This window comes from Setaria italica, chromosome IX (assembly GCF_000263155.2).
Source record: "Setaria italica strain Yugu1 chromosome IX, Setaria_italica_v2.0, whole genome shotgun sequence".
Classification (NCBI taxonomy): Eukaryota; Viridiplantae; Streptophyta; class Magnoliopsida; order Poales; family Poaceae; genus Setaria; species Setaria italica.
The window spans coordinates 19,745,995-19,757,870 of record NC_028458.1 but is presented as its reverse complement, the minus strand read 5'-3'; the positions used below and the strand labels follow the sequence as shown (position 1 = coordinate 19,757,870).

At 41.2% G+C, this 11,876-nt stretch overlaps 1 protein-coding gene across 1 annotated transcript; it reads left to right on the top strand.

The window, feature by feature from the left end:
- The first annotated feature begins 10,465 nt into the window (after positions 1-10,465).
- Positions 10,466-10,807, top strand: LOC101774336 (actin-like protein ARP8). The gene has a single exon (XM_004986520.1). It carries the CDS (start codon positions 10,466-10,468, stop codon positions 10,805-10,807), a length of 342 nt encoding a protein of 113 aa, XP_004986577.1.
- Positions 10,808-11,876: the final 1,069 nt, after the last annotated feature.

The following is an 11,876-nucleotide window of genomic DNA, read 5'->3' as shown; positions in this document are numbered from 1 at the left end:
TAGCCGATGCTTCCCTTGTCTCAATCGGCCGATGCATCTTGTGAACCAGTCAGCCGATGCTTTCCTTATTTCAATCAGCCCGATGTGTATATATATATATATTTTAATCAGCCGATACAACTTTTGATCGGCCGATCCAATTTTCAATCGGCCGATTTTTTTATCAATAAGGATACGCACGAATGGCCGATGCCACGCTCTCTCTGTTTTTTTTCAATCGGCAATACCAATTTTCCATCGGCCGATGCCACTTTTATTTTCTTCCAATTCCAACTGGCTGACGCTAATCGGCCGATGCCTTTCTCTACAATCGGCCGTTGTATATATATTTTTTTTTAACCAATCCGCCGATGCTTCTCTTCAATCGGCCGATTAGCCGATGCAATTTTTAATCCGCTAAACTAATTTTTTTATCGGCCGATGCCACCTTTTTTTTTTCTTATATTTTTTTCAATCGGCAATACCAATTTTCCATCGGCTCGATGCCACTTTTTTCTTTCTTTTTTTTCTTCTTTTGTCCTGCTTTCACTCGTTCCTTTGCCCATCGGCCGACCACCTCCTTCTTTTTTTATCAATTCTTTTCCCAATCGGCCGACTGCTCCTTTCTTTTTCTCTTTCTTTCGTCATGGTCGCCTAGTGTACAACGAATGGAGAACTTCATACCCCTTCCCTGGCCGATCTGATTTCAGGTCAGACTCCTCCATTGGCTATCCCCTTTATATATATATATATATATATATATATATATATATATATATATATATATATATATATATATATATATCCTTCATGGCCGCCGATGCAAGTACTCCTGCTCCCTGCTCCCCGGGTTTCAAATCGGAATGATTCTGAATCACATCGGCTATCTAATTCACCCAATCAACCTGCTGATGTCCGTCATGATGCTAAACCCCTGCCTGCCGATTTGGCAACTGGGCAATCGGCTGGACTCCAAAAGCTGGGGGTGCGTGGCCTCCTATCGGCTGGAGTTGAACTCCAGCGTTCTGCTGCCAGTACATTCCAATCTGAGGGTGCTGGAAGTTTCCCATGAGTTGAGGCATAGCCGATGACTGATTGTACTACACAATCGGCTGAGATTCTTGCAAATTTAGTCATTGACTGTCCCTGATGACTCAATAGATCTCATATATTTTTCTATCGTCAGTGTGTACACAACTAGCCCCGGCTGGCTCTTCGGTTTAATGCTTGCCACTATTCATCCTGGCCGAACCATTTATATTCTAGGCTGCAATTTGCTAGACCGATTACCAACAAAAGTAGTAATCGGCCTTTCCTTTTTTAAAAAAAAATCCTCCGTAGACCTCCGGGCTTTGATCAAATCTATATATATACGGCCAACTGTTTCTGAGAGTAACATTCCATTGCAACTTGCGGACTGAATACCTTCGGATTTCGCTTGCCATGTTACTCCCTTTGAATAATTTTGAACTCATCGGCTGATGATCAACAGCAATTAATTTTCTTTTGTTTTTCGCCCGCCATCAGATCAAACTCAAAGGAGCGGTGGGCACTTGCGTCGAGCCGATCACCTGTATCAGTTTTGGTTCTCGTCGACTTGTTCCATCATTGAGCCGATTAAATATATGAACTATCTTGTAATAATTATTGGCAGCAGGGTATATCTTCAGGTCCCACCGGGCGTGCCAAAATGTGTTGACGCAAAATCCTGGCGGTGGTGGATCCTGCATCAGCACATGAGGACCTGGGAGATCTGCTTAACTCCAGTGCAGAATCCAAATCGGCGCGCGTGGTGTGCGCGGGCGTGCCAGTCAGTTTGACCATTCAACTGACAAGGAGATGATAGTTATTGTGAAGTCCGAGGCAACCGGCCGATCAGGCCGATATAATCTTGGCACAGTAGCGATAATGGTGCAACAAAATAAATCATGACAAATATATCGGCTGTGAAGCCGATTCCAGTACCTTGATGAATGTGAGTGATTCATCGGCCATCCAGCCGATTTAATATAATTTACAATAAATATCGGCCAGACGGCCGATAGAAAACATGATGCTGTTGAGTTGTTGCCCCGCCATAGCTAGAGCCACAAGCCGATGAGATCTAAACTAACGTCACCACCAATATCTCTAGGTGAAACCACAGCGATGCGCCCGGTAGTTGCAGTCTAGAAATATTTAGCAGGACATTAATCTGAACCCCGCTAGCCGATGATCCAATCACAACGGAACTTACTCCCAACAACACTCGAAGGATGGCCAAGATCAAGATGCAACAGGCTATTAAAAATAGATCTATCGTCTATTCCGACAGAATTAATAATAATTAATATGTCGTAAATGGCAAGACGATAGAACAGATAAATATCAGCCGATGCAAGCTTAATCAAGACGGGATAACTGGTGAATACCGTAGATCGAGACAGAAGCGATGCGCCGTAAGTCAAAGATCCAAGATACTCGATAACTGGTAGATGAAACTAGACGAAACCACAGCGATGCGCCCGGTGGTTAAAGCCTAGAACACCTGGTGACGGAACTTGCAGCTCGCCGGAGATCGAGGTCGATGCAGCCCAGCTTGCTAGAAGGAACTCGTCGAGAAGCTACATTACTCCTACTCCTAATGCAATGGCGTGAAGCCGAAAAGGTAAATAAAAGATAGATGTGTTGTATATTGATCGTGTGATGATTCTTTACAATGGCCACGTCCCTTTATATTTATAGGGCGGACGTTACATAATTGGCATCTAACTACGCACAAGGCAAGTCACGTGCACAATCTTTTCTAATAAAAAACTCTATCTATAACTAACTCAACTCTATCTCTAAAATATTTTATTCTATGAAACAACCTCCCGTACATGCACAGATCGGCCGCATGTATAATTATTCTGGAAGCCTCCCACGCATGGCATGCAAAGTGCACCAGAATCCATGTTGTATATTCTAATTCTTTTTTATCCATACGTACTGGCCTTTCCTTTATATCATCCTTGCCTCTCCTTGCCGATCAATCCAATGAAGCCGATTTGGACTCTGTGCCCATGTGCATGGATGCTAGCTTCTTATTGCTGTACGTGACTCCAATTATCTTGTACTCCGAATTTATAGGATTGGTCAAAATCTGGTGTCAACACAGGCTTTTGGTGTCAACAGATTGATAAGATCCTCTCGGCCTACATGGCTAGAGATGTTCAACTCCCAATCTTGATTAGGGAGAAGAAAGGATTCAAGAAGTTCACACCGGCGGATGTGATTGGACGGATTGAAGAACACCTCATCACCATCAAAGAATCAAAGCTACCCCAAGAAATGTCCAAGATCCATGAGCAAATTAAGAAGAACAATGGGGTAGCTCTCAAGGCAAGCCACAAGGACAAAGAAAAAGAAACAAGCACATCATCAAAGACAACCATCAAGAAGGATGATCATGATAGTGATAGTGGGAGCATGGATGAGGAAGAAATGGCCTTATTCATGAGAAGAATAAGGAAGGTAATGAAAAGGGGTGGTTCCTTTGACAAGAACAAAGATAAAGATAAGAACAAGAGGAAGTCAAAGAGGCCATGCTTTGGATGTGGCAAGGAGGGCCACTTTATTGCTAATTGCCCCAAAGTAAAAGTAAAGAGAAATGACTCATCAAAGTATGACAAGAGCAAGCAGAAGAAGAAGGTTGGTGAAGCTCACTTAGGTCAAGAGTGGGATTCAAATGAAGAAAGCTCGGACTCCGATGAGAAGGTGGGTGTGACAACAATGGCATTTGAAGCACCAATCTCCAAGTCATCTTTATTTGATGATCTCACCGATGATGAAAATAGCTTCACTCACACTTGCTTCATGGCTAGAGGGCCTAAGGTAGATTCCAAAACTTCCTCTCATGATAATGATGATAATGATGTTGATAGCAATGATGAGAAAGTTTTAAAAGGTTTAGGCAAACATGCCTCTAAAAGAATAATGAAATTAATGATGAAAATAGAAGATAGGGATGAGACTCTTGAGGTGCAAGAAGAGTTATTTAGGCTTGAGCAAGAGAAAACCATTACCCTCAAAAAATCTCTTGAAAATGAAAAGAAGGATTTCAAGGTGCAAGAGGACTTACTCAAGACCAAAATTGACACAATTCTTAGCCTTGAGAAATCTCTTGCTAAAGAGAAAATGAAAGTGGATGAATTAACTAAGGAGCTTTCCTTAGCTAAGGACACTAGTGCTAGTCTTAAGAATGAAAATGTTATGCTTCAAGAGAACCTTACTAGTTTGAAAGTCAATCACACGATACTTGAAGCTCAACATGACATTCTCAAGAAAAGCACCTTATCTAACTCTAATGATGCTTCCATATCTTCTAGTGCCTCTACTAGCAATAGTTGTGCAAGATGCTACAATGTTGATATAAATGCTTGTGCTACTAATATTTCTGAGATGCATGCCATGAAGAAGGAAATTGCTAGGTTGTCAAACTCACTTCTCAATGAAGAAAAGAACACTTCCAAAATGGGTGAGTTTGAAAATCATATCTAGGGATTTAGGCCAAGCTACATGAAGAAGTTTGGCTTCAAGGATGGAAAGGGGCTAGGTAACTTTGAGCAAGGCTTACTTGACACCATTCCATTTGAGAAGAACAATCACACCACAGACATGGGGGCAAAGAAAGTGGTACATGGCATGAAGCAACTTGGGGTAAAAGTTGTTGGTAAGCAAATTGAGTACAACAAGCCCATCAAGTTCCATAACTCTTATGAAAGACAAGTGAAGCCCCATGCCGTGCAAAATAAGCCCAAGATCTCTCAACCTAAACAAGTCAAGAAGCCCAAGCCACATGCATCACAACATAGTTTTTATGCCAATTATGTGTTGACTTGGGATCATAATGGTAAAGTGATCGCTAAGTATGTGGGTAACCGCACCAAGAAAACTTTGATTAAAAGAAGTGTGTGGGTGCCCAAGGTTCTTGTGACTAACGCTCTAGGACCTAAATTTCTTTAGGTACCTAAAACAAAATGGGTTATAATTTGCCCAAGGTTCTTGCCCAAGGTTATGTGTTTTGTAGGCTTACTCCGCTGGTGAAACAAAATGGGTGATCAATAGTGGATGCAACAATCACATGACCAGTGAGAAAAAGATGTTCTCCACATGTGAAATGAAGAAAAATCCAAAGGAGAAAATAGTTCTTAGTGACAATAGTGAAGGAACCGTCATTGGTTTAGGTAATGTTGCCATTTCAACCAATCATTCAATTTCCAATGTTTATTTGGTTGAATCTTTGAACTACAATTTGTTATCTATGTCACAACTTTGTGAGATGGGTTATAATTGTTTGTTCACTATTGACGGTGTGATCGTCTTTAAAAGAAGCGATGACTCCATTGTTTTTAAGGGTGAACTCAAGGGAAAGCTTTATCTAGTGGATTTCACCTCTAATAAAGTCCAACTTGATACATGCTTAATGGCAAAGTCTAGCTTGAGTTGGCTTTGGCATCTTCGACTAGCTTATGTTGGGATAAATAATCTCAACAAGCTTCTAAGGGGGGAACACATCCTAGGACTAACAAATGTTCATTTTGAGAAAAATAGAATTTGTAGTGCATGTCAAGCCGGCAAACAAGTTGTTGCTCCTCATCCTTCCAAAAGCATTCTCACCACCACAAGACCTTTGGAGTTATTGCATATGGATATCTTTGGTCCGGTGGTATATGTTAGCATTGAGGGGAGCAAATATGGATTGTCATTGTTGATGATTACTCTCGGTACACTTGGGTGTTATTTTTGCATGACAAGAGTGAAGTTCAAGGAATATTCAAGAAATTTGCAACTATAGCACAAAGTGAATTTGAAGTGAAGATCAAGAGATTAAGAAGTGAATTTGAAGTGAATTTACAACTCTTATTGAAGCCGCAAGGACAATGCTTGATGAGTACAAGATATCGGACCAATTTTGGGCAGAAGCGGTCAATATGGCTTGTCATGCTATCAACCAGCTTTATCTACACAAGATGTTGCACAAGACTACCTATGAACTCCTAACCGGTAAAAAGCTCAATGTGTCTTACTTTAGAGATTTTGGAAGTAAGTGCTTCATTCTCAACAAGAAGCCCAAAAGCTCTAAGTTTGCACCTAAAGTTGATGAAGGTTTTCTTCTTGGTTATGCCTCAAACGCTCATGGCTATCGTGTCTTCAACAAAACCACCGGTTGTGTTGAGGTTGAATGTGACATGACATTTTGATGAATCTAATGGCTCTCAAGTAGATCAAGTTGCTTCACATGTTGTAGATAATGAAAAACCTCCATCACGAGCTATTGAGAAGATGGTCATAGCAGAAGTCAAGCCTCAAGAGAAGGAAGATGTTTGTGTCACAATTCATGGGCCAACAAATCAAGTAGCCGCTGCGAGCTTCAGAAATTCCGAAGAAACTTCTGAAAACTCCAGAACTCTAGAAAATTCTGGAAACTACAGAAATCATGAAGAAAGTGCACAACATCAAGCCAATAATGAGGATTTGATACAACATCAAGCTTCCAATCCTCATCCAAGAGTACACCAGAGTATTCAACGGGATCATCCCGTGGATAACATCTTGAGAAGCATCCAAAGAGGGGTAACTACTCGTTCTCGTTTAGCAAATTTTTGTGAACATTACTCGTTTGTTTCCTCTTTGGAACCCCTTAAGGTAGATGAGGCGCTGGACGATCTGGATTGGGTGGTGGCCATGCAAGAGGAGTTGAACAACTTCACTTGGAATGAAGTCTGGTCCTTAGTGGAACGCCCCAAGAAAAATGTCATTGGAACTAAATGGGTGTTTCACAACAAGCAAGATGAAAATGGCGTGGTGACAAGAAACAAAGCAAGGTTGGTTGCTCAAGGGTTCACTCAAATTGAGGGATTATATTTTGGAGAAACATATGCACCGGTGGCAAGACTTGAAGTTATCCGCATACTCTTAGCATATGCTGCCCATCATGACTTCAAGTTATATCAAATGGATGTTAAGAGTGCATTTTTGAATGGACCAATCTTCGAAGTGGTCTATGTTGAGCAACCACCGGGCTTTGAAGATTCAAAGGTGCCCAACCACGTCTACAAGCTCCATAAGGCACTCTATGGGCTTAAGCAAGCTCCAAGAACATGGTATGAATGTCTTAAGGATTTTCTCTTAAGGAAAGGCTTTGAAATATGCAAAGCTGATCCTACACTTTTCACTCGTAAAAAGGATAATAATTTATTTGTGTGCTAAATATATGTCGATGACATAATATTTGGTTCTACTAATCAAGTGTGGGTTGATGAGTTTAGTAGGATCATGACCAAGAGATTCGAGATGTCCATGATGGGAGAGTTGAAGTTCTTTCTAGGTTTTCAAATCAAGCAACTCAAGGATGGCATTCATTAGTCAAACCAAATACATTCAAGATATGCTTAAGAAGTTTGACATGGAAAATGCTAAGCCCATCAAGACCCCTATGCCAACAAATGGACATCTTGATCTAAATGAAGACGGTAAGAGTGTGGATCAAAAGGTATGTCGGTCCATGATTGGCTCTTTGCTTTATCTTTGTGCATCTAGGCCCGATATTTTGCTTAGTGTGTGCATGTATGCAAGGTTTCAAGATAATCCTAAAGAATATCATCTTATGGCCGTTAAGAGAATCTTAAGATATCTAGTACACACTCCTAACCTTGACTTGTGGTATCCCAAAGGCTCCACTTTCAATCTACTTGGCTATTCTGATTCGGATTATACCAGTTGCAAAGTAGATAGAAAGAGTACATCCAAGACTTGTCAATTTCTTGGTAGGTCCTTGGTGTCTTGGAGTTCCAAGAAACAAAACTCCGTTGCCTTATCCACCACCGAGGCCGAGTATGTTGCAGTCGGTGCTTGTTGTGCTCAACTACTATGGATGAGGCTCACCTTGAGAGACTTTGGTTATGAGTTTAGCAAAATACCTCTCTTGTGTGACAATGAGAGTGCCATCAAACTAGCAAACAACCCTGTGAACCACTCTAGAACAAAATACATTGACATAAGACATCATTTCCTAAAAGATCATGAAGCCAAAGGAGATATCGCTCTTAGCCATGTGAGCACCGGAAAAAAAAACTAGCTAATATCTTCACAAAGCCTCTTGATGAGCAAAGGTTTTGTACTTTGAGGAGTGAACTAAATATTTTGGATTCTCGTAACATATCCTGAAATCATGTGCATATTTGAGTGACATAGGATAGAATGGTTTCAAAATGAAATTCTTTGTTAAAATTGAAGTGTGGTTTTACTTTGAAAACATTTGGAGTTACCTTAGATCTATCACTTGGATCATTGCTCTCATTGTTTGCTTGTTGGCTGATCTCAAGTGATAGAACTATTCATGCTCATATAGATTTTACTACCATAGTCATCCAAATCTATCCCATATCAAATTCCACTTAAATCTAATGGCAATTAGCCACGGGAGCGGACTTTTCCGGAAATTTTTTCGGAAAATTCTGAATGTGCGAAAAATTTCGAAACTTTTTTGAAAATTTCTGGAAGTTGCAGAACATTTTGAAACTTTTTCCGAAAATTTTTGAAACTTTGTGGGTATTTATATTTACCCCGAGGAAGTTACATGTTCATTTTTCTTTTTACCACCGGGACTCTCTCTCCTCCTGTTTCTCCATCCGCCCCCCAGGGTGATTTGGATATTCCACCATCAAAACTCCTCGAGATCATCAAGAAAGACTCATTGCGTAAAGGGGATTCACGTGGTGCTTTTGAATTTTCTTTGAAGGCTTTTCTCTCCTCTTCCCTAAGGTACCCCAAGTTCTTTTCGCCCGATCTCATAATATGGTTAGTTCCTTAGGTTTTCTCATGGATAGATATCATCTCTAGCATGTATAGAACTAGGATATTCAATTCCATATCAATCCCATGATGGATTCATCGTATATGAGATATTAGGGTTTGGTCTGCGAGTTCCGGAAAATTCTAGAAAAGTTTTGGAAATTTCAAAATTTGCGGAAATTTTCGGAATTTTTTCCAGAAATCTCCGTAGATTCCGGAAAAATCCGAAACTCGCAGTCCAAATCTTATTTATCAAGTACTTGTTGAATTTTTCATAAATCTTTGCTTATGCTAGCTATCTTGTCTGTTTTATTCAGATGGGTAGGCTAAGGATTGCAAGTGCTAGTGCCACTCAACGGAGGACCAAAGCTAGGCATGATCTTAATCCTCCTAGAGTGATGAGTGAAGAAGAGGAGGAGGAGGAAGTCTATGAGGAGGAAGAATCTCCTCAAGAGGAGCAATTCATTGTTGCACCATGAAGGAAGGGCAAGGAATCGGTTGAGACATCCCATAGATCCTCTCGTGGTCGAAGAGCCCCCTCCAGGATGCCTTCCATGCCTCTTTGACACTCACCAGTCAAGAGGAGCAGGGGAATAGCTCATGATATATGTCCCAACACTCCCGAGTATCTCTTTGTCACATTTGCTCAAGATCAAAGGTCCGAACGTATTTGCCCCACTCTTCATCCTCAGTACATCCTTTTGGTTGCACCCCGAGGTTGGGGAAGGATTATCACAACTTGTTAGTGGCTCTCAAAGAGGAAAGGGGTAGCGATCCTTACATGTATACAAAGATGGAGGGTATCGATCCATGGTTTTGGAATGAGTTTCACTTGGATTTCTATAGCTCTGTGGTCCTCCGCAAGCCAAACAAAGCCCCTATCATTCCAATGAGATATGCTGATTGGGAATATTATGCCAAGGAGGATAATGACACTTTCCGGAAGATCATTACAAAATGTAAGGCACATGGTCTTTATGAGATTTTGGGCTTCAAATATGATTGGAATTTTAAGATTCTTGAAAAGTTTCATAGCTCATATTTTTTTGAGGCAAGGACTAATGCCATTCATTGGACCACCATGGGTGAGCATTATTTCATTGATTACATGACCTTTCCTTGCCTTTTGGGACTTGGAACCAAGGATGAAGAAAGAGATCCAATTCATGTTGAGCTCACAGTCAAAACCAAGGATATCTCTTTCATGTATTATAATCCTATGGTGGCTATTCATGGAAAGGCAAACAACTTGCAGACCTATTACTATGTGCTGAATTCGTTCTTCAGGAATACAATTGATCCAAAGGGAGGTGATGCCATGACACTTAGCTACTATGCGGGCAATCTTTTACTCCGCATGGCTCCCAGAGGTTGGCCTTTCAACATCTTTGACTTCATATGGAATGAGCTTCGTGGTGCCATGATAGATGATAGGAAGCATCTTCCATATGCTCCATATTTGATGTATATGATTGAGAGGGTCACCAAGATCACCTTCCCAAAGGACTGTGCCCATGAGCCTCTTCTTGTTCGGCCTCGAGATGATAATAGGCCTCATCCTTCACTCACCTCTCGTCGTCAAGCTGGATCCTCCAGTCATGCCCCATGACTTGATGATGAGCCTCGTGCTTCGTCTCCTCCGAGGCACTCCCGGTGACCTAAGGGTTCCATGGTCAAGAGAGTGCTTCGGAGCATCTTTTCAATGTGCAAGCACATAGCTCATGAGGTTAATGAGAACAAAAAGGATATCATTGAGCTCATGGATATTGCATGTCTTCCAGTTGATCCATACCATGAGTTGCCCGAGTTTGATGATCCTTTTGCTGAGTGGGATGCCATGGAGGCTGCCGAGGCTGCTTCTTCTCCTTCACTGTGTGCCCCGGTTGGTTCTTCTCGCCCTCGACGCTCCACACGTGCTCATTCACCTCCACATGAAGAAGAAGATGGTGACGAGGATGACAACGATGAGGAGGAGGAGGAGGACAACGACGACTACCACAACGAGGAGTAGTGCTACCTTGCTGGGTTCATTTCCTTTTTGGCACTTGATGCCAAAGGGGGAGTGATTTGTGGGATGGATGGTCATTGTATCAAAACTCTATCTTTTGATCTTTATGGCTTATAAGACTATGTGAGCATGAACTTGTATTGGATGTACTTTGTTTGATTATTACTTCTGTTATCTATCTAAGGATTGATGGCTGTTAGTGTGAAAATTTTCTGTGATGGTTTTTTTTTATTTTGATAGAAATGTGCGAAAAATTCTGGAAACTTTTGTTATCTATATTTTGATACTTTATTTTTATCTCCTGTAAGACTTAAGCATGTTGTCATCAATCACCAAAAAGGGGGAGATTGAAGAGTATCTTGGCCCCCTTAAGTGGGTTTTGGTGATTTAATGATGCAAGCTTAAGTGTTTAACAAAGTTTCAAGTGCATAAGCAGGTTTAAAAAGGATTATTGGTCAAGAAGCACTTGTGATGGACCCCTCAAAAGGAAATGAGAAGATAAACGACATATCATGAAGTCTAAATTTATTTTCTGTTTGAATTTAAGTATAGGAATGCCACACTATAAGAGGGATGCTTGAACTCTGATCTTTGCATTGAAAAAGGTGCTCAAGATGACCTAACAAACCTATGAGAGATACCCTTTGCACCTGCACATCACATGGGGATACTTAGTGGTGCTATCTTAAGAGTTTCGGAAGTTTTCGATGATTTTTCCGGAATATTCCAGAGGTTCAGAGTTTCCATAGGTTCGGTTTTTTCTAAAAATTCTGGAGGTTCCGAAAGTTTCCGATGAAAGTTCTAAAAATTTCCAGAACTTAACCCCCAACGACTAGTTTCGGGGTGAATGGGTATAAATACTCCCTCACCCCCTCCCATTCACTCTCTCTTGCCTGCTCACTGACCTAAACGACTCAAAAGCATTCATAGCCCTCTTTACTCCCCCCTTGGCCTTTAGGTGAAGATTTAGTGGAGGATTTAAGGAGGGATTCTCGAGAGAGCAAGGGAGTGTGCTAGTGAGCTGAAACTCCATCTCTTGAGCACCTTTATTCTTTGTCAAGCTGATGTTCCG

Coding starts and splice junctions, on each gene's coding strand:
- LOC101774336 (XM_004986520.1), top strand. CDS start 10,466: ATGGTCAAGAGAGTGCTTCGGAGCATCTTTTCAATGTGCAAGCACATA.